At 46.0% G+C, this 25,796-nt stretch overlaps 2 protein-coding genes across 2 annotated transcripts; one reads left to right on the forward strand and one right to left on the reverse strand.

Annotated features, from left to right (window-relative positions):
• Positions 1-1,475, reverse strand: dnajc30b (DnaJ (Hsp40) homolog, subfamily C, member 30b). Its single transcript, XM_021581615.2, has one exon. The coding sequence runs from the start codon at positions 1,397-1,399 to the stop codon at positions 143-145; it is 1,257 nt and encodes a 418-aa protein (XP_021437290.2). The 5' UTR covers positions 1,400-1,475; the 3' UTR covers positions 1-142.
• A 131-nt stretch (positions 1,476-1,606) lies between these two features.
• Positions 1,607-8,203, forward strand: bud23 (BUD23 rRNA methyltransferase and ribosome maturation factor). The gene is made up of 12 exons (XM_036961674.1): positions 1,607-1,929; positions 2,170-2,207; positions 2,394-2,489; positions 2,611-2,693; positions 2,853-2,949; positions 3,128-3,224; positions 3,333-3,383; positions 3,669-3,754; positions 4,307-4,352; positions 4,436-4,497; positions 6,507-6,596; positions 7,142-8,203. The coding sequence occupies exons 1-12, from the start codon at positions 1,882-1,884 to the stop codon at positions 7,194-7,196; spliced, it is 849 nt and encodes a 282-aa protein (XP_036817569.1). The 5' UTR covers positions 1,607-1,881; the 3' UTR covers positions 7,197-8,203.
• Positions 8,204-25,796: the final 17,593 nt, after the last annotated feature.

Raw genomic sequence — 25,796 nt, forward strand, 5'->3', positions numbered from 1 at the left:
TTCTTGTCGAAAGTCAACGGTTTATTGTGAAAATAACCTGGGAAGAGAGAGAAATTTAAACATTGGACAAGTGGTTGATTGAAGTGTTTCACAAAGACAGAACCTCAACAGGTAGGTAGGGACAGATTGGTTTATTTCTATTTCAGGACCTGGTGATACTGAAGAAGATGACTCCTCCCATGGCCAGCAGCACCCCTACAGTAATCTCCAACATCTTCCCCAGCTTCCACTGCTTATAATCCTGCTGCTGTTTCTGCTGGTACTGGGCCCTTCTGGCCCTCAGCTCCTTCTCCCTCTGCAGCTGCTCTCCATAGTGAGCCTGGAAGAAGGCATCAAAGTCAAACATGGCCTTCCCTCCAACGTTGGAGAACCGTCGGGATCTCTGCTGTTGTTGATGCTGCTGTGGGCCAGAGGCTCTGTTGCTGGAGGTGGCCTCCCGGTCCGAGGGTCTCCCTGCCCCCCGGATGTCTGACCCACTGAGGATGCCGCGGTCGTACTTCCTCCTCAGGGCCATGCTCCCCAGCACGCTATAGGCCTCGGTGATCTCAGAGAAACGCTGGGTGGCTTCCTCGTTGTCGGGGTTCTTGTCTGGGTGGTAGATGAACGACTGCTTGTAATATGCTGTTTTTATTTGGGATTGGGTGGCGCTTGGGGACACTCGGAGGATGTCGTAGTAGGCCGTTCTGCTCCTGTGAAGAGGCGGGAAGTCTGACTGGTTGTTTTTGCTCCTCCAGCTGTAAGTCCTGGTGGAGTACAGGACCTCTGGGTGAGGTCGAAACCGGCCTGACTGCTGCTCTGTCAGCATGACCGTGCTGAATGCTTGGAGCTGCTGAGGTGACCCAAAGATTTCAGGGTGTAAGGTGGCCATGACAACACCTCTGCTATTCCAACACATCATCCTGTGCACTGTTACTAGGTTACCCTTGGACAGAGGCTGTACACTGGGCCACAGGTACAATGGTGACCGTCTGAGCTCACTATCCTGAACAGTTGCTAATATGATAACGGGTTTAGCATTAATGTCTAATAAAAGCAAATCACTACTTGACCAAAGTAATGTCCCATACCCCAGTCTGTTCTCATGTTTTAGCCTAGAAAGTATTTGATGAATGTGTTCTGTCTCCGTGCATTCCTGTGCATTCTCTTTGCGGTTGTTACGTTCAGGTTCCCAGGAACTCGCCTGACTGTCCCTTGTTGACACCGGGTGACATTCGTAAATCCCTTGTCCGGTTACCTTGGCTTTAAAGGTTCTGGCTCCAATTATAGAGGTTGCTGCTGCTGCTACTGACATCGTTTCGTGTGGTCGATCTTCGGCGCAGGGGATGGAGTGAGTCGGTGCGTTTCTGATAGCTGAAAATCTGTAAACTCCGCTCCCCAATCTCCGACTGACCTCCGCCATTCTCCCGTAGCAGCAGGTACAGCGGCCATGGAGAAATGACAGAAACGAAGAAGACAGGGGTGGGATCCGGTAAAATGTATAGCAGACCAATGAGAGAATATGTAAATGGGAAGTGGTCACAAAACATATTCTGTCATCCAATCATATACGAGGAATTGGGGTTTGAACGTTCTCAATTATCGCCTCTTCCTCTCTGATGTGATGGTCTTGTGCAAATTATTTTTTCGTATGCTTTAAAATTGTGTTTAGATATGCATTTCATTCAAAATGCCGTTTTGGTTGTTGAAGTAGTTTCTAATAGTATTGTTTTTCCCCAACTACGCGGCTGTCTCTTTAAATTACGTGCCCCTTTCCTTGTCGCTGAAATACCACGTCACACTCACATGTGGAGCCTCAGCTGTAGCCAGACATCATAAAAACGTTTAAGGTTTTTTGGTTTAAATCGATCATTCGTAGATATCTTGTAGTAAACAAAATTAGACATGGCCTCAAGTTGTCGAAGACCCGAGCATATGGCTCCGCCTGAAATTGTTAGTATGATGTGTTTGTTTTTTAAGACAGACGAGAGCTAGCTAACGTTAGCCGCATTAACTGTAAGAAAACACACGTTTGCTAAGTTAGTTAGCTAGTGATCTGTTCCAAAAATACCTACCTAGCAAGTGACTAGTTATGTTTACTTCATTATGTGGACAACATTTCCGCGACACATCTTGTGTTTACCTGCACGCAGCACTTAACTTCTTGTGTTTTGATTTCTACTCGTTCTGCAGTTCTATAACGAAGAGGAGGCCAAGAAATATTCTCAGAAGTGAGTTCGGGGTTTGATAATGACCTGCATAATACGAATCGTTTGAATACAAATCGTTGCATTTTTACCATTTACATACTGACCAGAGGCTGTCCTTGATGCAATCTCTTTGAGACAGTAGACTGTAATATGATTCAAGGGTAGCTAAGTAATCAACTGTTCAATCATTTCCTCGTGGATTTCCAGTTCTCGGATGATTGAGATCCAGAGCCAGATGTCTGAGAGAGCTGTGGAGCTGCTGAACCTGCCTGAGGACCAGCCCTGTTTCCTGCTCGATGTAGGGTATGTGTACAAGCCAGGGGACTGCTGAGGGCTCTCGTTAATGTAATGAGTCTGGGTAGGAGAACAAAACAACATCAAAACTACTTTAGACTGAATGTGTCTTTATAACTTGTCCCGTCAGGTGTGGCTCCGGGCTAAGTGGGGACTACCTGTCAGAGGAGGGACATTTCTGGGTTGGAGTGGACATCAGCACAGCCATGTTGGGTGAGTGTGGTTGAGTGGGCGTCAGCACAGCCATTGGTGTCATTCCTGGCGCAAAAATATTGCATTCATATTTAGAGATGGATCAGCAACCTGAAATATAGCAGTCAATATTTGTTTGTTGTGCTCCGCTGTTGACCAGTGCTGTGTCCTTGTCTCTAGATGTAGCGCTGGATCGGGAGGTGGAGGGAGACCTTGTGTTGGGGGATATGGGGGAGGGATTGCCCTTCAGGCCTGGGACCTTTGATGGCTGCATCAGGTAAAGAGCTTGTCCTTCCTGTCCTCTAAGAGAGACCTGAGTTCTCTACTGAGAAATTACTATTGATGGACTTGTCAAGACTGAGTTAGTAATGTCTCCTTCTGTCTGTCTCCATCCTTCTCTTTCTACCTATCACCTGTGTCTGTGTCCTCCCCTACCTCTTTGTCTCATCCCTCAGTATTTCTGCTCTCCAGTGGCTCTGCAATGCTGACAAAAAGACTCACAGCCCCCCCAAGAGGCTCTACACCTTCTTCAGTACACTCTACTCCTCCCTGGTGAGATCCCTAGTGACCTCGGTCCAATCTAACTCCTCCTCCCTGGTGAGATCCCTAGGGACCTCTGTCCAATCTGACTACTTGTGTTATTGTCCCGTATCTTTTTAGTCAAGAGGAGCCCGTGCAGTGTTTCAGCTTTACCCAGAGAACTCTGAGCAGGTACAGTGATATGAAAATAGTTTATTAAAGTTAATCTCCACAGAAACATGCCGACACACTCCGTGACACCTGGTTGACCACTCCTGACCTGTAGTTGCTCTTCTCATCTGTGTACTGTTGTTGACTGTCTTCCTTCTATATATATTCATACTAAATGTTCTATTTTATGACACCTTTGTTACTTTAATATTTTACTATTGTTAACATTGAGAGGTGAACCTGCCAGCCAGCGTTTCAGTGTTTGTCTGTGCTGTGCAAATGAATAATAGACTTGACTGTGTGCAGCTGGAACTGATTACATCCCAGGCCATGAAGGCAGGCTTCAGTGGAGGCATGGTGGTGGACTATCCTAACAGCACCAAGGCCAAAAAGTGAGTTTCCCCGCCCCCCCTGCCGCCCAGCGGCCCAACCTGGTTTGGTAGTCACCATACAAATTTAACCAATAGAATGGGCCTCTCCGGTTAAGTCAGTGATGTCATAATGAGATAATGATGGCATAATGATGTCAATGATGGCATAATGATATCATAATGAGTCAATGATGGCATAATGATATCATAATGAGTCAATGATGGCATAATGATATCATAATGAGTCAATGATGGCATAAATATGTCATAATGAGTCAATGATGTCATAATGAGTCAATGATGTCAGATTCTATTTCTATGGTCATCAGTTGGTGGTCATACTAGAAACACACACACAAATCCATGTCTTTCTGGCACTCACACTCACACTACTGACTGCTAGGGAACTACTTTATTGAGGGATGGTTTTACTTACTATGACTGTGATACGTGGTTGTCCCCACCTAGTTACTTTAAGATGAATGCTCTTAACTGTAAGTCTCTCTGGATCAGAGTGGCTGCTAAATGACTAAAACTGACATTCTTCTCTGATTTTTTTTCTTCCCCCATCAGGTTCTTCCTGTGTCTGTTCGCTGGGTTTTCAGGAACCCTACCCAAGGTGAGGAAAAGAATAAGGGCTCATTTGTAGAGACTGTTGTCTTGAATGCTGAACGCTGATGGTTTGTGGTCCCTGTGTTTCAGGGGCTAGTGTCAGAGACAGTGGACAGGGACGTCCCAAATCAAGTCCAATTCACAGGACAGAGGTAAAGAAATAACATCCTCAACTTTAGAAGTGTTGTAGTGATTGTTTACCACCATTTATGCTAATGAGAAGACTCATTAATCAATGCATGAACATAGTTGGGGTAGATGGCATTTGGACAGGTCTTGTCGTCAGGCCAGGCTCATCTCCCAGAGAGACAGAGGGCTGTCTTCCTGCCTGACTACAGTTACTGCCCGGGCAGCTTTTCCGCCCTCTGACATCACGTGATGTAGCAGATGGAGATATGGGAAACTCAGCCTGAAGTGTGTCCACTTGCTCGTCCAAATAGTTTTTCTGTGTCTCGAGTAAGACACTTAACCTCTCTGGGATATTAGGGACGGTAGAGTCCCACCCCGCCAACAGCCAGTGAAAGTGCAGGGCGCCAAATTCAAAACAACAAAAAATCTCATAATTAAAATTCCTCAAGCATAGAAGTATTTTACACCATTTTAAAGATAAAATTATCGTTAATCCAGCCATCAGTGTCTGATTTCAAAAAGGCTTTACAGCAAAAGCACCACAAATGATTGTGTTAGGTCACCACCAAGTCACAGAAAAACACAGCCATTTTTCCAGCCAAAGATAGAAGTCACAAAAAGCAGAAATATAATCACTAACCTTTGATGATCTTCATCAGATGACACTCATAGGACATCATGTTACGCAATACATGTATGTTTTGTTCGATAAAGTGCATATTTATATCCGAAAATCTAATTTTACTTTGAAGTGTTATGTTCAGTAGTTCCAAAACATGCAGTGGTTTTGCAGAGAGCCACATCAATTTACAGAAACACTCATAATAAACATTGATAAAAGATACAACTATTATACATGGAACTTTAGATAAACCTCTCCTTAATGCAACCGCTGTGTCAGATTTCAAAAAAACTTTACGGAAAAAGCACACCATGCAATAATCTGAGTACGGCGGTCAGAGCCCAAAGCAGCCAAAGAAATATCCGCCATGTTGTGTAGTCAACATTAGTCAGAAATAGCATTATAAATATTAACTTACCTTTGATCTTCATCAGAATGCACTCCCAGGAATCCCAGTTCCACAATAAATGTTTGATTTGTTCGATAATGTCCATCCTTTATGTCCAAATAGCTACTTTTGTTAGCGCATTTTGTAAACAAATCCAAAGTTACGAAGCGCGTTCACTAGGAGCAGACAAAATGGCAAAAAGTTCTGTTACAGTCCGTAGAAACATGTCAAACGATGTATAGAATCCTTCTTTAGGATGTTTTTAACATCAATCTTCAATAATGTTCCAACCGGAGAATTCCTTTGTCTTCAGAAATGCAATGGAAAGCGAGCTAACTCTCTCATGACCGCACGTCACGAGCCTGTGGCACTCTGCCAGACCACTGACTCAAACCGCCCTTATGAGCCCCTCCTTTACAGTAGAAGCCTCAAACAAGTTTCTAAAGACTGTTGACATCTAGTGGAAGCCTTAGGAAGTGCAACATGACCAATAGCCCACTGTATCTTCAATAGGGGCGGAGTTGAAAATCGACTAACCTCAGATTTCCCACTTCCTGGTTGGATTTCTTCTCTGGTTTTCGCCTGCCATTTGAGTTCTGTTATACTCACAGACATCATTCAAACAGTTTTAGAAACTTCAGAGTGTTTTCTATCCAAATATACTAATTATATGCATATTCTAGCTTTTATGGCTGAGTACCAGGTTTACTCTGGGCACATTATTCATCCAAGCTACTCAATACTGCCCCCCAGTCACCAAGAAGTTAGTGGGTGTAATCCTGTGTGTTTGCGAGACAGAGGTCCTGGGTTGGAGCCTTGGTATGAGCCGAATCAGGAGGAAATGGCTTAGCAAGCAGTGTGACGTCCTTTACAATGACACTGATCACATCTGTCAGAGAAGACACGGAGCTGAGTTGAAGATGAAATATGTAAAAACATAGCTACAGGTTGTTTAGAGCGAAGGTGTCTCAATCCCTTCCTGTGTCTACTGGTGGTCATTTCCTGTTTTGTCTTTTGTAAAGATCTCGCTTTAGGAACATGAAGGGCAAGTCTGCAAAGAAGGGAAAAGACTGGGTCCTAGAGAAGAAGGAGAGGAGGAGAAGACAGGGCAGGTATGTACCCCTCTGCCTACTCTTTCATTTGGGCAGGGATCCTGGCTACTCTGTCTCATTTGGGCAGGGATCCTGGCTACTCTGTCTCATTTGGGCAGGGATCCTGGCTACTCTGTCTCATTTGGGCAGGGATCCTGGCTACTCTGTCTCATTTGGGCAGGGATCCTGGCTACTCTGTCTCATTTGGGCAGGGATCCTGGCTACTCTGTCTCATTTGGGCAGGGATCCTGGCTACTCTGTCTCATTTGGGCAGGGATCCTGGCTACTCTGTCTCATTTGGGCAGGGATCCTGGCTACTCTGTCTCATTTGGGCAGGGATCCTGGCTACTCTGTCTCATTTGGGCAGGGATCCTGGCTACTCTGTCTCATTTGGGCAGGGATCCTGGCTACTCTCTCATTGGGCTCATTGGATCCTGATCCTGTACAGGTTAACATTATGATGTTCATATAGTTTACAACCCCATTTGAAGAAAGTCATCAGGCTCTGTAACAGAAAGGCTGGTCTCTTACAGTCTTCCCTCTCTGTGGTGTGTTCTGTTTTCCAGGGAAGTCCGAGCTGACACAAAGTACACTGCCCGACAGAGAAGGCCTCACTTTTAAACCCCAGTCAGTCCTGTGTGTTCCAGCCCGGAGGTTCACACTCATGGAGTACTACTGTCCTTCCTGTGTGACCAGAGGAGCCGTGACCGGCAAGATTTAAACTTAAATGGACTCAAATCAATCCTACTCAAAATGGGTGGATTAAAATCTTTTTTTTTCTTCCCATTTTAGAAGTTGACAGTTGTTTTCTTCCAGGAGTTGTCTCTCTATCAATGGAATGGAAATAAATTTGAGAATGCGATTCCCACCCACGCCGGTGACTGCCAGTTGCTGTGGTTACCTAGACTGGTTGCTAGGCTTTGTTTAGCTATAACATTCATAGAGAGGGGCTCGTTTCTGTACTTTCCACTCCTTTTGGTGTCATGTGCCACTGGAGCATGAAGAGTGAGGAAAGTTGTAGCTAAACAGTGACTGGCCACCAGTCTAATGCTTATCTGGTTGTGGTCCCTATCCTCTAGACAGAAACTGGCCCCTCTCTAGGACATGGCCCCCTATCCTCTGGACAGAAACTGGCCCCTCTCTAGGACATGGCCCCCTATCCTCTGGACAGAAACTGGCCCCTCTCTAGGACATGACCCCCTATCCTCTGGACAGAAACTGGCCCCTCTATAGGACATGGCCCACTATCCTCTGGACAGAAACTGGCCCCTCTCTAGGACATGGCCCCCTATCCTCTGGACAGAAATAAGAAGTTGTAGATGTGTTCTATATGCACTATTTCTATGCTTCCTGTTCTTAAGTTTTAGTTTATGTTTTGTAAAACCAGCTGAAGATGTAATATTTCTGGTTCTTGAAATTATAATTTCACAGCGGTTTAGATACAATAATTCAAATCTAATGTCATGTCACATGCTGAATACAACAGGGAAATGCTTATAAGCCCTTAACCAACAATGCAGTTTTAAGTGCTGAAGTATTTACTAAATTAACTGAAGTTTAAAAATAAAATTTAAAAAAAAAATATATATATATAATAAAAAGCAACAATAAAATAACAATAATGAGACTATATACAGGGGGTACAGGTTAGTAATGAGACTATATACAGGGGTACTGGTTAGTAATGAGACTATATACAGGGGGTACAGGTTAGTAATGAGACTATATACAGGGGTACTGGTTAGTAATGAGGCTATATACAGGGGTACAGGTTAGTAATGAGACTATATACAAGGGGTACAGGTTAGTAATGAGACTATATACAGGGGTACAGGTTAGTAATGAGACTATATACAGGGGTACTGGTTAGTAATGAGGCTATATACAGGGGTACAGGTTAGTAATGAGGCTATATACAGGGGTACAGGTTAGTAATGAGACTATATACAGGGGTACAGGTTAGTAATGAGACTATATACAGGGGTACAGGTTAGTAATGAGACTATATACAGGGGTACAGGTTAGTAATGAGACTATATACAGGGGTACAGGTTAGTAATGAGGCTATATACAGGGGTACAGGTTAGTAATGAGACTATATACAGGGGTACTGGTTAGTAATGAGGCTATATACAGGGGTACAGGTTAGTAATGAGGCTATATACAGGGGTACAGGTTAGTAATGAGGCTATATACAGGGGTACAGGTTAGTAATGAGGCTATATACAGGGGTACAGGTTATTAATGATACTATATACAGGGGTACAGGTTAGTAATGAGACTATATACAGGGGTACAGGTTAGTAATGAGACTATATACAGGGGTACAGGTTAGTAATGAGGCTATATACAGGGGTACAGGTTAGTAATGAGGCTATATACAGGGGTACAGGTTAGTAATGAGACTATATACAGGGGTACAGGTTAGTAATGTGACTATATACAGGGGGTACAGGTTAATAATGAGACTATTTACAGGGGTACAGGTTAGTAATGAGATTATATACAGGGGGTACAGGTTAGTAATGAGACTATATACAGGGGTACAGGTTAGTAATGAGGCTATATACAGGGGTACAGGTTAGTAATGAGACTATATACAGGGGGTACAGGTTAGTAATGAGACTATATACAGGGGTACAGGTTAGTAATGAGACTATATACAGGGGTACAGGTTAGTAATGAGTCTATATACAGGGGTACAGGTTAGTAATGACGCTATATACAGGGGTACAGGTTAGTAATGAGACTATATACACGGGTACAGGTTAGGAATGAGACTATATACAGGGGGTACAGGTTAGTCGAGGTAATTGAGGTAGTATGTACACTACCGGTCAAAGGTTTTAGAAGACCTACTCATTAAAGGGTTTTTCTTTGTTTTTACTATTTTCTACGTTGTAGAATAATAGCGAAGACATTAAAACTATGAAATAACACATATGGGATCATGTAGTAACCAAAAAAAAAGTGTTAAATAAATCTAAATATGTTTTTATAGTTGATATTCTTCAAATAGCCACCCTTTGCCTTGATGCCAGCTTTGTGTATGTTGTCCTGTGTGTATGTTATCATGTGTTTGTGTGTCTTCACCCCGCTGTTCCATAAGGTGCATTTTTCTACCTAATTTAAATCTAATTTTACTGTTTGCACGAGTTACTTGATGTGGAACATCATGTAGTCATGGCTCTATGTAGTACTGTGCACCTCCCGTAGTCTGTTCTGGACTTGGGGACTGTGAAGAGACCTCTGGTGGCGTGTGTTGTGGGGTACGCATGGGTGTCAGAGTTATGGGCTTGTAGTTTAAACTGACAGCTCAGTGCATTCAACATGATGAAGTCAATATCGTCTCCACTTTGAGCCAGGAGAGATTGACATGCATATTATTAATGTTAGCACTCTGTGTAGATCCGAGGGCCAGCCGTGCTGCCCTGTTCTGAGCCAGTTGTAATTTTCCTAAGTCCCTCTTTGTGGCACCTGACCACACGACTGAACAGTAGTCCAGGTGTGACAAAACTAAGGGCCTGTAGGACCTGACCACACTACTGAACAGTAGTCCAGGTGTGACAAAACTAAGGGCCTGTAGGACCTGACCACACTACTGAACAGTAGTCCAGGTGTGACAAAACTAAGGGCCTGTAGGACCTGACCACACTACTGAACAGTAGTCCAGGTGTGACAAAACTAAGGGCCTGTAGGACCTGACCACACGACTGAACAGTAGTCCAGGTGTGCCTGTAGGACCTGACCACACGACTGAACAGTATCCAGGTGTGACAAAACTAAGGGCCTGTAGGACCTGACCACACTACTGAACAGTAGTCCAGGTGTGACAAAACTAAGGGCCTGTAGGACCTGACCACACTACTGAACAGTAGTCCAGGTGTGACAAAACTAAGGGCCTGTAGGACCTGACCACACTACTGAACAGTAGTCCAGGTGTGACAAAACTAAGGGCCTGTAGGACCTGACCACACTACTGAACAGTAGTCCAGGTGTGCCTGTAGGACCTGACCACACGACTGAACAGTAGTCCAGGTGTGACAAAACTAAGGGCCTGTAGGACCTGACCACACTACTGAACAGTAGTCCAGGTGTGCCTGTAGGACCTGACCACACGACTGAACAGTAGTCCAGGTGTGCCTGTAGGACCTGACCACACGACTGAACAGTATCCAGGTGTGACAAAACTAAGGGCCTGTAGGACCTGACCACACTACTGAACAGTAGTCCAGGTGTGACAAAACTAAGGGCCTGTAGGACCTGACCACACTACTGAACAGTAGTCCAGGTGTGCCTGTAGGACCTGACCACACTACTGAACAGTAGTCCAGGTGTGCCTGTAGGACCTGACCACACGACTGAACAGTAGTCCAGGTGTGACAAAACTAAGGGCCTGTAGGACCTGACCACACTACTGAACAGTAGTCCAGGTGTGACAAAACTAAGGGCCTGTAGGACCTGACCACACTACTGAACAGTAGTCCAGGTGTGACAAAACTAAGGGCCTGTAGGACCTGACCACACTACTGAACAGTAGTCCAGGTGTGCCTGTAGGACCTGACCACACTACTGAACAGTAGTCCAGGTGTGACAAAACTAAGGGCCTGTAGGACCTGACCACACGACTGAACAGTAGTCCAGGTGTGACAAAACTAAGGGCCTGTAGGACCTGACCACACGACTGAACAGTAGTCCAGGTGTGCCTGTAGGACCTGACCACACGACTGAACAGTATCCAGGTGTGACAAAACTAAGGGCCTGTAGGACCTGACCACACTACTGAACAGTAGTCCAGGTGTGCCTGTAGGACCTGACCACACGACTGAACAGTAGTCCAGGTGTGACAAAACTAAGGGCCTGTAGGACCTGACCACACTACTGAACAGTAGTCCAGGTGTGACAAAACTAAGGGCCTGTAGGACCTGACCACACTACTGAACAGTAGTCCAGGTGTGCCTGTAGGACCTGACCACACGACTGAACAGTATCCAGGTGTGACAAAACTAAGGGCCTGTAGGACCTGACCACACGACTGAACAGTAGTCCAGGTGTGACAAAACTAAGGGCCTGTAGGACCTGACCACACTACTGAACAGTAGTCCAGGTGTGACAAAACTAAGGGCCTGTAGGACCTGACCACACGACTGAACAGTAGTCCAGGTGTGACAAAACTAATTGCCTGTAGGACCTGACCACACTACTGAACAGTAGTCCAGGTGTGACAAAACTAAGGGCCTGTAGGACCTGACCACACTACTGAACAGTAGTCCAGGTGTGCCTGTAGGACCTGACCACACGACTGAACAGTAGTCCAGATGTGACAAAACTAAGGGCCTGTAGGACCTGACCACACTACTGAACAGTAGTCCAGGTGTGCCTGTAGGACCTGACCACACGACTGAACAGTAGTCCAGGTGTGCCTGTAGGACCTGACCACACTACTGAACAGTAGTCCAGGTGTGACAAAACTAAGGGCCTGTAGGACCTGACCACACTACTGAACAGTAGTCCAGGTGTGCCTGTAGGACCTGACCACACTACTGAACAGTAGTCCAGGTGTGCCTGTAGGACCTGACCACACTACTGAACAGTAGTCCAGGTGTGACAAAACTAAGGGCCTGTAGGACCTGACCACACGACTGAACAGTAGTCCAGGTGTGACAAAACTAAGGGCCTGTAGGACCTGACCACACGACTGAACAGTAGTCCAGGTGTGCCTGTAGGACCTGACCACTCTACTGAACAGTAGTCCAGGTGTGACAAAACTAAGGGCCTGTAGGACCTGACCACACTACTGAACAGTAGTCCAGGTGTGACAAAACTAAGGGCCTGTAGGACCTGACCACACTACTGAACAGTAGTCCAGGTGTGACTGTAGGACCTGACCACACTACTGAACTGTAGTCCAGGTGTGACAAAACTAAGGGCCTGTAGGACCTGACCACACTACTGAACAGTAGTCCAGGTGTGACAAAACTAAGGGCCTGTAGGACCTGACCACACTACTGAACAGTAGTCCAGGTGTGACAAAACTAAGGGCCTGTAGGACCTGACCACACTACTGAACAGTAGTCCAGGTGTGACAAAACTAAGGGCCTGTAGGACCTGACCACACGACTGAACAGTAGTCCAGGTGTGACAAAACTAAGGGCCTGTAGGACCTGACCACACTACTGAACAGTAGTCCAGGTGTGCCTGTAGGACCTGACCACACTACTGAACAGTAGTCCAGGTGTGACAAAACTAAGGGCCTGTAGGACCTGACCACACTACTGAACAGTAGTCCAGGTGTGACAAAACTAAGGGCCTGTAGGACCTGACCACACTACTGAACAGTAGTCCAGGTGTGACAAAACTAAGGGCCTGTAGGACCTGACCACACTACTGAACAGTAGTCCAGGTGTGCCTGTAGGACCTGACCACACGACTGAACAGTATCCAGGTGTGACAAAACTAAGGGCCTGTAGGACCTGACCACACGACTGAACAGTAGTCCAGGTGTGCCTGTAGGACCTGACCACACGACTGAACAGTAGTCCAGGTGTGACAAAACTAAGGGCCTGTAGGACCTGACCACACTACTGAACAGTAGTCCAGGTGTGACAAAACTAAGGGCCTGTAGGACCTGACCACACGACTGAACAGTAGTCCAGGTGTGACAAAACTAAGGGCCTGTAGGACCTGACCACACTACTGAACAGTAGTCCAGGTGTGACAAAACTAAGGGCCTGTAGGACCTGACCACACTACTGATTAGTAGTCCAGGTGTGACAAAACTAAGGGCCTGTAGGACCTGACCACACTACTGAACAGTAGTCCAGGTGTGCCTGTAGGACCTGACCACACGACTGAACAGTAGTCCAGGTGTGACAAAACTAAGGGCCTGTAGGACCTGACCACACTACAGAACAGTAGTCCAGGTGTGCCTGTAGGACCTGACCACACTACTGAACAGTAGTCCAGGTGTGACAAAACTAAGGGCCTGTAGGACCTGACCACACTACTGAACAGTAGTCCAGGTGTGACAAAACTAAGGGCCTGTAGGACCTGACCACACGACTGAACAGTAGTCCAGGTGTGCTTGTAGGACCTGACCACACGACTGAACAGTATCCAGGTGTGACAAAACTAAGGGCCTGTAGGACCTGACCACACGACTGAACAGTAGTCCAGGTGTGCCTGTAGGACCTGACCACACGACTGAACAGTAGTCCAGGTGTGCCTGTAGGACCTGACCACACTACAGAACAGTAGTCCAGGTGTGACAAAACTAAGGGCCTGTAGGACCTGACCACACTACTGAACAGTAGTCCAGGTGTGCCTGTAGGACCTGACCACACGACTGAACAGTAGTCCAGATGTGACAAAACTAAGGGCCTGTAGGACCTGACCACACTACTGAACAGTAGTCCAGGTGTGACAAAACTAAGGGCCTGTAGGACCTGACCACACTACTGAACAGTAGTCCAGGTGTGCCTGTAGGACCTGACCACACTACTGAACAGTAGTCCAGGTGTGACAAAACTAAGGGCCTGTAGGACCTGACCACACTACTGAACAGTAGTCCAGGTGTGACAAAACTAAGGGCCTGTAGGACCTGACCACACTACTGAACAGTAGTCCAGGTGTGCCTGTAGGACCTGACCACACGACTGAACAGTAGTCCAGGTGTGACAAAACTAAGGGCCTGTAGGACCTGACCACACTACTGAACAGTAGTCCAGGTGTGACAAAACTAAGGGCCTGTAGGACCTGACCACACTACTGAACAGTAGTCCAGGTGTGACAAAACTAAGGGCCTGTAGGACCTGACCACACTACTGAACAGTAGTCCAGGTGTGCCTGTAGGACCTGACCACACGACTGAACAGTAGTCCAGGTGTGACAAAACTAAGGGCCTGTAGGACCTGACCACACTACTGAACAGTAGTCCAGGTGTGACAAAACTAAGGGCCTGTAGGACCTGACCACACTACTGAACAGTAGTCCAGGTGTGACAAAACTAAGGGCCTGTAGGACCTGACCACACTACTGAACAGTAGTCCAGGTGTGCCTGTAGGACCTGACCACACGACTGAACAGTATCCAGGTGTGACAAAACTAAGGGCCTGTAGGACCTGACCACACTACTGAACAGTAGTCCAGGTGTGACAAAACTAAGGGCCTGTAGGACCTGACCACACTACTGAACAGTAGTCCAGGTGTGACAAAACTAAGGGCCTGTAGGACCTGACCACACGACTGAACAGTAGTCCAGGTGTGACAAAACTAAGGGCCTGTAGGACCTGACCACACTACTGAACAGTAGTCCAGGTGTGCCTGTAGGACCTGACCACACTACTGAACAGTAGTCCAGGTGTGCCTGTAGGACCTGACCACACGACTGAACAGTAGTCCAGGTGTGACAAAACTAAGGGCCTGTAGGACCTGACCACACTACTGAACAGTAGTCCAGGTGTGACAAAACTAAGGGCCTGTAGGACCTGACCACACGACTGAACAGTAGTCCAGGTGTGACAAAACTAAGGGCCTGTAGGACCTGACCACACTACTGAACAGTAGTCCAGGTGTGCCTGTAGGACCTGACCACACTACTGAACAGTAGTCCAGGTGTGACAAAACTAAGGGCCTGTAGGACCTGACCACACTACTGAACAGTAGTCCAGGTGTGACAAAACTAAGGGCCTGTAGGACCTGACCACACTACTGAACAGTAGTCCAGGTGTGACAAAACTAAGGGCCTGTAGGACCTGACCACACTACTGAACAGTAGTCCAGGTGTGCCTGTAGGACCTGACCACACGACTGAACAGTATCCAGGTGTGACAAAACTAAGGGCCTGTAGGACCTGACCACACGACTGAACAGTAGTCCAGGTGTGCCTGTAGGACCTGACCACACGACTGAACAGTAGTCCAGGTGTGACAAAACTAAGGGCCTGTAGGACCTGACCACACTACTGAACAGTAGTCCAGGTGTGACAAAACTAAGGGCCTGTAGGACCTGACCACACGACTGAACAGTAGTCCAGGTGTGACAAAACTAAGGGCCTGTAGGACCTGACCACACTACTGAACAGTAGTCCAGGTGTGCCTGTAGGACCTGACCACACTACTGAACAGTAGTCCAGGTGTGACAAAACTAAGGGCCTGTAGGACCTGACCACACTACTGAACAGTAGTCCAGGTGTGCCTGTAGGACCTGACCACACTACTGAACAGTAGTCCAGGTGTGCCTGTAGGACCTGACCACACTACTGAACAGTAGTCCAGGTGTGACAAAACTAAGGGCCTGTAGGACCTGACCACACTACTGAACAGTAGTCCAGGTGTGACAAAACTAAGGGCCTGTAGGACCTGACCACACTACTGAACAGTAGTCCAGGTGTGACAAAACTAAGGGCCTGTAGGACCTGACCACACTACTGAACAGTAGTCCAGGTGTGACAAAACTAAGGGCCTGTAGGACCTGACCACACTACTGAACAGTAGTCCAGGTGTGCCTGTAGGACCTGACCACACGACTGAACAGTAGTCCAGGTGTGACAAAACTAAGGGCCTGTAGGACCTGACCACACTACAGAACAGTAGTCCAGGTGTGCCTGTAGGACCTGACCACACTACTGAACAGTAGTCCAGGTGTGACAAAACTAAGGGCCTGTAGGACCTGACCACACTACTGAACAGTAGTCCAGGTGTGACAAAACTAAGGGCCTGTAGGACCTGACCACACGACTGAACAGTAGTCCAGGTGTGCTTGTAGGACCTGACCACACGACTGAACAGTATCCAGGTGTGACAAAACTAAGGGCCTGTAGGACCTGACCACACGACTGAACAGTAGTCCAGGTGTGCCTGTAGGACCTGACCACACGACTGAACAGTAGTCCAGGTGTGCCTGTAGGACCTGACCACACTACAGAACAGTAGTCCAGGTGTGACAAAACTAAGGGCCTGTAGGACCTGACCACACTACTGAACAGTAGTCCAGGTGTGCCTGTAGGACCTGACCACACGACTGAACAGTAGTCCAGATGTGACAAAACTAAGGGCCTGTAGGACCTGACCACACTACTGAACAGTAGTCCAGGTGTGACAAAACTAAGGGCCTGTAGGACCTGACCACACTACTGAACAGTAGTCCAGGTGTGCCTGTAGGACCTGACCACACTACTGAACAGTAGTCCAGGTGTGACAAAACTAAGGGCCTGTAGGACCTGACCACACTACTGAACAGTAGTCCAGGTGTGACAAAACTAAGGGCCTGTAGGACCTGACCACACTACTGAACAGTAGTCCAGGTGTGCCTGTAGGACCTGACCACACGACTGAACAGTAGTCCAGGTGTGACAAAACTAAGGGCCTGTAGGACCTGACCACACTACTGAACAGTAGTCCAGGTGTGACAAAACTAAGGGCCTGTAGGACCTGACCACACTACTGAACAGTAGTCCAGGTGTGACAAAACTAAGGGCCTGTAGGACCTGACCACACTACTGAACAGTAGTCCAGGTGTGCCTGTAGGACCTGACCACACGACTGAACAGTATCCAGGTGTGACAAAACTAAGGGCCTGTAGGACCTGACCACACTACTGAACAGTAGTCCAGGTGTGACAAAACTAAGGGCCTGTAGGACCTGACCACACTACTGAACAGTAGTCCAGGTGTGACAAAACTAAGGGCCTGTAGGACCTGACCACACGACTGAACAGTAGTCCAGGTGTGACAAAACTAAGGGCCTGTAGGACCTGACCACACTACTGAACAGTAGTCCAGGTGTGCCTGTAGGACCTGACCACACTACTGAACAGTAGTCCAGGTGTGCCTGTAGGACCTGACCACACGACTGAACAGTAGTCCAGGTGTGACAAAACTAAGGGCCTGTAGGACCTGACCACACGACTGAACAGTAGTCCAGGTGTGCCTGTAGGACCTGACCACACGACTGAACAGTAGTCCAGGTGTGCCTGTAGGACCTGACCACACTACAGAACAGTAGTCCAGGTGTGACAAAACTAAGGGCCTGTAGGACCTGACCACACTACTTAACAGTAGTCCAGGTGTGCCTGTAGGACCTGACCACACGACTGAACAGTAGTCCAGGTGTGCCTGTAGGACCTGCCTTGAAGCCTGAAAACCATGGCTTTGATTCACGGTGTACGCTGCCCTTCTTATATGGTTTCCTTTGTGGCGCCCGTCTTCGAGTCGGGCGGTTGTTCATATGAGTTATGCATCTATTGGTTTACATGTTCTAGCTGGAAGATTCAACCATGAAGATATTTACACGTACCTGTGTTCAGTTTGACAGGATGGAATAAGGGTTTATGTGGGTTTATGTTTGGTGGAGAATGTGCTTAGTGGAACACCGCTGCCTGGCTACGTTGCTGAAGATTTAAATCTGTGGACTTAATGAGATCCAGTCCATACGTACTCGTATGTCCCCAGTCCCCAGTATTGGTGAGTGCCCAATTCAATCAAGCTAAATGGGGTTAGTTAAGGGGAGATGGGGTTAGTTAAGGGGAGATGGGGTTAGTTAAGGGGAGATGGGGTTAGTTAAGGGGAGATGGGTTAGTTAAGGGGAGATGGGTTTAGTTAAGGGGAGATGGGTTTAGTTAAGGGGAGATGGGTTAGTTAAGGGGAGATGGGTTAGTTAAGGGGAGATGGGGTTAGTTAAGGGGAGATGGGGTTAGTTTAGATTCACACATAATATATTGGGAACATATTGTTTTTAGATGGCCCTATATGATTTACAACCATACCGACATTACCGACCATACCGACCATACCAACCATACCGACTTCCAAAACCATAGTTGTAGATAAATATACCGTCCCCAAACGTGTGTGTGGACCACCTAATGATGCCAAAATCCCCTTTTTAAAAGAGGACACTTTTCACCTCATCCACAAAGAAGCCCCAAACGATCCAGAAATAAGATTCCATCAATTCTGGGACCTTTCTTCCAATGGAACAATTGAAAGGTAAGATGCATATTGATTAAGTTTATGTGCTATATTCCTTTAGAAACTATTGCTGTATAGCAGGGCTAAACTGTCGTACAGTTGTATGAGATCTATCTAATCATATCTGCTGCTAAATTTTTTTATGTTTTATTTAACGAGGCGAGTCGGTTAAGAACAAATTCTTATTTTCAATGACGGTCTAGGAACAGTGGGGTTAACTGCCTTGTTCAAGGGGCAGAACAAGTTCTCCACAAAATCTATCAACGTACAGGTTACTCCTAATGCAAAATGCATCGTACCTGCTGTATTGATTTTGGGACTATGATGACAATGGACTAATGAAACAAATAACAAAATATTGTTGTTGGGGTTATTCTATTTGTAGTGTTACTCCTGAGTCACTATGATACATATAATCCTTTCTCTTCAGTGTTATTTTAACCGACCTGAGGTTTACTTTGAAGTTGACAGTGTAGGAACAGGCAGGAAGTTCAATAGGCTGGTGAAGGCAGTCATTAATACAGACATGATATTAATGACATGGCATGGAAGATCAGAATTAACCAAGAGGTTGTGAGTTCAAATCCCAAGCAGGAAGATCAGAATGACATGAACCAACAGGTTAGAGGTCAGAGACCCCGGCCGTTTCTTTACGACCATCAGGTGACGTCCCGGGACCAACCAGGAACGAGACAAAACCTCCAAGAGACCATGACACAACCTCCGAAGAACGTTGTAAAAAAAAAAAAAAAAGGCTACTCAGGGACCAACCGGGAATTAAACAGAAATAAACAAAACGTTTTAGACGACGACAGAGAGAGAGAGAAGAGCCGTAGGAGCACAAGCTCATTGGGAAACACATTGACTGAGGGATAAATCACTTGATGTGCTGTGGTAATGGAAGCCCCAGGGTGTATTGCTGCTGCTTGGGTTTGATTGAACTGTCCCGTAGAGGAAGAAGTGTCTCTCAGGCCCAATCTCAAATGGACCTCTGAACCCTACGCTCTATTCACTTGTGAAGATCTGAGATTTCTATGGCCACAGGTTGTTGTCCCGTCAGCAAGCCCAGTCTCAAACACCTTCTGTCTCATAGTGAACAAGGCAATACGGTGGTGATGGTGATAGGGGGCGCTGCTGAGTCACTGTTGAGACTGCCTGGGGTCAACACTGTGGTTATGAAACAGAGGAAAGGCTTCTTCCGGGTGGCCCTGGAGTTTGGGGCCAACCTGGTGCCCGTCTACTCGTATGGGGAGAACAATATGTTCCGCCAGGTGATCTTGTTAGAAGGGAGTGTGGGCTGGAGGTTACAGCAACTATTTAAGAAGATGATGAGCTTTTCCCCATGTCTGTTTGTAGGTGAACGCTGGTTCTGGATGCCTAACCACTGCCCGGTCACCACTGTAGTGGGTAGTCCTATCCCAGTGCCAAAGAGGCCTTCTCCCACTCAGGAGGAGGTGGACCACTATCATGGCCTATAACATGAAATCCCTGGCCAAGCTCTTCAATGAACACAAGGCCAGCTGGGGACTCTCAGACAGCCACGAGCTGCAGATCGTATAGACCAGTCATTTAGACTGCTCCCACGAGGACAATGTGAATATGATACTGTAGCCTATTGATCTCCACAGTGAGCCTACTTCAATCCACACATACACACATAGAGGATCTGATCCAGAGAGGTCACAATCATTAATCCCTGGATTACCCAAGATGCCTGGCTAATAGCTGTTGACTGTAAGAATCAACACAAATCTCACGTAATTTGGTCAGATGCTGTTTACGTAGTCTGTCCTTGTGATATAACTTTTTTATTTGATTTTAAAGACTACAATGGAACAGTGGATGTGCTTTATATTATACTATATTAATAATATAACCGTGAATCTGAATACCTCACTCTCCATTTCATTAAAAAAAAATGTTTAAAAACTGTGATTGATTGTGTGACTTAGGATTTATAAATAAAATACTGGGCGGCCATGTTGAGTCCAATCAGACTTTGTAGTGACCAGCAGCAATCTGAGGTTATCGGGGAGTTTATCAGGGATCAGTCTTTCATGTGTAATAACTCTAACCTTTTTGTACAAGTTGCGGAGTAGAGTAATATATTGAAAGTATGACTTTCTATTTCAATAAATTTGACTGGTGGTGGGTGAGGGTCAGTTTTGACCAGTTTTATTGATTTATTTTTAATAAAATGAACACACTCTGTCTCCCCAACTACAATGACAGTACAACTGAACCACACAAACATAAACACCATTTTTAATAGAAAAAAAACATCCTTGTCACCTGATACATCGTTAAAATAAAATATTTCTAAATAATTTTCTGATCTCACCATTGTTAATTTACAGTTAGCAGCTCTAATTACCTTTGGGTGTCCTAGATTTCCTCCATCTCAGTGTGTGTCTGAGACAATGGGGTGTGTGTGTGTGCGTGCGTGCGTGCGTGCGTGTGTCTTAGATACCTTAGCCAAACAGTTTAAACCAGTTCCATGCATAGTAACATAATTACTCCAACCATTTGCACAACACAGTAACACAACGCTGTAAATTCATCAAACACCCGCACCACCTCAGTAAAGGACCATTTATTGTTTTTAGATCCATGATAGTGTCGTTGAGACATCTCACAGTTAGAAGTCCTTCACCCTATGACCGGAGCATGTACTTTACACTGGTCTTCTCCAAAGGAGTATATTCCTCCACATCGGGAACGTAGTTGATATGGGGGATGTGTGTGTGTGTGTGTGTGTGTCTGGTTGGTTGGTTGGGTGGGTGGGTGTTGGTGGATGTGTGTGTTGGTGTGCCAAGAAGATGAGTGAGGTGTGTGCGTGTGAGCCAGGAGTTGAGTCAAACATAATTAGGACTGGGCTGTGATGACAGAGACAGTCTAACCAGTTGACCTCTGACCTGCCTCCTGGTTGCACTGAGAGGCAAATGATTCTCAGGCAGAAACAGACTGCTGTCTGGGCTTGGGCGGTGTCCGGATTGTCGTACCTTTTATACCGACCGTGTGCCGTACAGTGATATTCAGTAATACTGGCACTGGGCACAAGGGGCGCTGTTTCCAAACCTCACTGTTAGCAATCTCACCACCACTGCCTTGGATTCCCCTCAGGACCTGTTTACCCTGTTCTACCCATCCAACTCCAACCTCAGTCTCCACACCTCACCACCACTGCCTTGGATTCCCCTCAGGACCTGTTTACCCTGTTCTACTCAGCCAACTCCAACCTCAGTCTCCACACCTCACCACCACTACCTTGGATTCCCCTCAGGACCTGTTTACCCTGTTCTACCCATCCAACTCCAACCTCAGTCTCCACACCTCACCACCACTACCTTGGATTCCCCTCAGGACCTGTTTACCCTGTTCTACCCATCCAACTCCAACCTCAGTCTCCACACCTCACCACCACTACCTTGGATTCCCCTCAGGACCTGTTTACCCTGTTCTACCCATCCAACTCCAACCTCAGTCTCCACACCTCACCACCACTACCTTGGATTCCCCTCAGGACCTGTTTACCCTGTTCTACCCATCCAACTCCAACCTCAGTCTCCACACCTCACCACCACTACCTTGGATTCCCCTCAGGACCTGTTTACCCTGTTCTACCCATCCAACTCCAACCTCAGTCTCCACACCTCACCACCACTACCTTGGATTCCCATCAGGACCTGTTTACCCTGTTCTACTCATCCAACTCCAACCTCAGTCTCCACATCTGGTTTTTCTGCAACTCAACCGAGCTTCCCCGGATCTGCACTCCATATCTCCCTGTGTATCAATAAATATTTTGGTTTCATTCATCCCTGTTTCCTCATCTGAATCTGCTCTTGGGTTCCCCGGTGTCGCTCCGCTTAACAAGCATGTTAAGACACAGTGTTCTTGTCACCAACACGGCAGGTTATCTAGTGGTTAAAGCGTTGGGCCAGTAACCGAAAGGTTGCTGGATCGAATCCCAGAGCTGACAAGGTAAAAATTTGTCGTTCTGCCCCTGAACAAGGTGGTTAGCCCACTGTTCCCCTGAACAAGGTGGTTAGCCCACTGTTCCCCTGAACAAGGCGGTTAGCCCACTGTTCCCCTGAACAAGGCGGTTAGCCCACTGTTCCCCTGAACAAGGCGGTTAGCCCACTGTTCCCCTGAACAAGGCGGTTAGCCCACTGTTCCCCTGAACAAGGCGGTTAGCCCACTGTTCCCCTGAACAAGGCGGTTAGCCCACTGTTCCCCTGAACAAGGCGGTTAGCCCACTGTTCCCCTGAACAAGGCGGTTAGCCCACTGTTCCCCTGAACAAGGTGGTTAGCCCACTGTTCCCCTGAACAAGGTGGTTAGCCCACTGTTCCCCTGAACAAGGTGGTTAACCCACTGTTCCCCTGAACAAGGTGGTTAACCCACTGTTCCTAGCCCGTCATTAAGAATAAGAATTTGTTCTTAACTGACTTGCCTAGTTAAATAAAGGTATAAAAAAAATACTAATCTCTCGTCACATTCAAATTCGTCCCAAATGGCACCCTATTCCTTATGTAGTGAAGTGATCTTGTAGTGCACTACATAGGGAATAGGGTTTAATTTGGGGTGCAACCCTCCTCTACTGTGCTTTGTCCCTCCATCCCTCCTCTCTTTCCCTCTCTGTCTGTTCTTGTGTCTCTCTAACAGTGGTATCTCTAGGGAGTCTGTCTGCAGGTGAGGTTGATGAATAAGGGAGTAGTGCTGATTAGAGCCAGAGCAAATACAAGTGCCTTAAGAAAATATTCAGACCACTGAATTTTTTTCCTTCACATTTTGTTACGTTACAGCCTTATTCTAAAATGCAGTTTTGTAATTGCCTAAAACAAGCAGACGACAAGAACGTTGTGTTTTGAAAAAGTGTTTTGCTGTGAGCCGATGGGGTAACCTAGGTAACCACAGGCTGTTTACCCCCCCCACAGGCGGGCAGAGTCGCGAGGTTCTAGCTAACACGGGACTGACTGGGTCTATCCCTGGAGGCAGTCAATAATATCTGTCGGGTGATTGGTTGAGCCTTCTTGGGTGCGTGACGTCGCACAACCCTTGCCAAAAAACACAAAACATGGCGAACAACTTCTCTCACAACTGCAGTTACAGAGCCGTAAGAACGTTTTCAACACCCCTGGACGTTTTCCCACATTTTGTTGTCTTACAACCTGAATTTAAAATGGAATATATTTAGATTATGTTTGTCACTGGCCCACACACAATACCCAAGAATGTCAAAGTGGAATAGTTTTTTAAACGTTTTTACAAATTAAGAAAAAAATTAAAAGATGAAATGTCTTGAGTAGATAAGTATTCGACCCCTTTGTTATGGGAAAACTTCCTAAGAGTGGTCTCTTCTCCATCAAATTCTTTGAATATTCATTGAGGGGTGGTGAATATTCGATGAGGGATGTTCAATATTCGATGAGAGGGGTTGGCGTCAACCGCCTGAATTCTATGGCAAAGGTATTACAAATTAATCAACCTCATGAATATGCATAGACTGTCTCGAATTTCAACAGGGACAGCTCTGATATAAAGTTTTTTTTTTTTTTTTCAAAGTTGCCAGGTTGTCACTTGCATCACACTTATATCAGTACTAACAACCTAAACATTACCAAACTTCTATTAGATCAAATGAGCATTACGTATCAAAATAGCAATTCATGTTTATCTTGACTAAATTCAACGTACTCTCATTGCCCCCATACAAAAACTCCTCACTTGCTTAATAATTCATGATCTGCTTAAACATGGACACATTTTTTGGGTTGGAGTAAAACCCTCTCGCTTCGCCTCTTCCTCTCTGCTAACAGTTACAGGGGTTTGACTAGATGAGATACACTTTATGTCAGAATTGACCAGAATTGACAATTCGTAGCAGGTTAGGATAATTAACGTAGCAGGAGGATAGGATCATTAATGTAGCAGGTTAGGATAATTAACGTAGCAGGTTAGGATAATTAACGTAGCAGGTTAGGATAATTAACGTAGCAGGTTAGGATAATTAACGTAGCAGGTTAGGATAATTAACGTAGCAGGTTAGGATAATTAACGTAGCAGGTTAGGATAATTAACGTAGCAGGTTAGGATAATTAACGTAGCAGGTTAGGATAATTAACGTAGCAGGTTAGGATAATTAACGTAGCAGGTTAGGATAATTAACGTAGCAGGTTAGGATAATTAACGTAGCAGGTTGGGATAATTAACGTAGCAGGTTAGGATAATTAACGTAGCAGGTTAGGATAATTAACGTAGCAGGTTAGGATAATTAACGTAGCAGGTTAGGATAATTAACGTAGCAGGTTAGGATAATTAACGTAGCAGGTTGGGATAATTAACGTAGCAGGTTAGGATAATTAACGTAGCAGGTTAGGATAATTAACGTAGCAGGTTAGGATAATTAACGTAGCAGGTTAGGATAATTAATGTAGCAGGATAGGGTAATCAATGTAGCAGGTTAGGATAATTAACATAGCAGGTTAGGGTAATTAATGTAGCAGGTTAGGATAATTAACGTAGCAGGTTAGGATAATTAACATAGCAGGTTAGGGTAATTAATGTAGCAGGTTAGGATAATTAACATAGCAGGTTAGGGTAATTAATGTAGCAGGTTAGGATAATTAATGTAGCAGGTTAGGATAATTAATGTAGCAGGTTAGGGTAATTAATGTAGCAGGTTAGAGTAATTAATGTATCAGGTTAGGGTAATTAATGTAGCAGGTTAGGATAATTAATGTAGCAGGTTAGGGTAATTAATGTAGCAGGTTAGAGTAATTAATGTAGCAGGTTAGAGTAGTTAATGTAGCACAAACAGCACAAAACTAATAAAACAAACAGAAACACAAGGATTTATCGTTGTTTTTTTACAGAAATGCTTGGTGATCGACTAGGAATGCCTTGGAGATCGACCAGTCGATCGCGACCGCCAGGTTGGTGACCACTGGTTTAAAGAACCATGATAGTATCCCAAATGGCACCCTATTCCCTATATAGTGCACTAATTTTAACCAGTTTGACCAGAGCCTTGGTCAAAAGTAGTGTGCACTACATAGGGAATAGGGTGCCATTTGGGACAAAGTTCATAAATGGATACTATGAACCATTGAGATCCCCACAGTAGATACCCCCCCCCCCCCCCCCCCCCCACCTCTTAGCTCCGCTGGTCTCTACGACCCCTCCTACTTAAATAACATAGTGGCCTGTGTGAGGGCAGAGGGAGGGACTGGTTTAAATAACGAGAACCTCT

Source organism: Oncorhynchus mykiss, chromosome 24 (genome assembly GCF_013265735.2).
Source record: "Oncorhynchus mykiss isolate Arlee chromosome 24, USDA_OmykA_1.1, whole genome shotgun sequence".
Taxonomy (NCBI): Eukaryota; Metazoa; Chordata; class Actinopteri; order Salmoniformes; family Salmonidae; genus Oncorhynchus; species Oncorhynchus mykiss.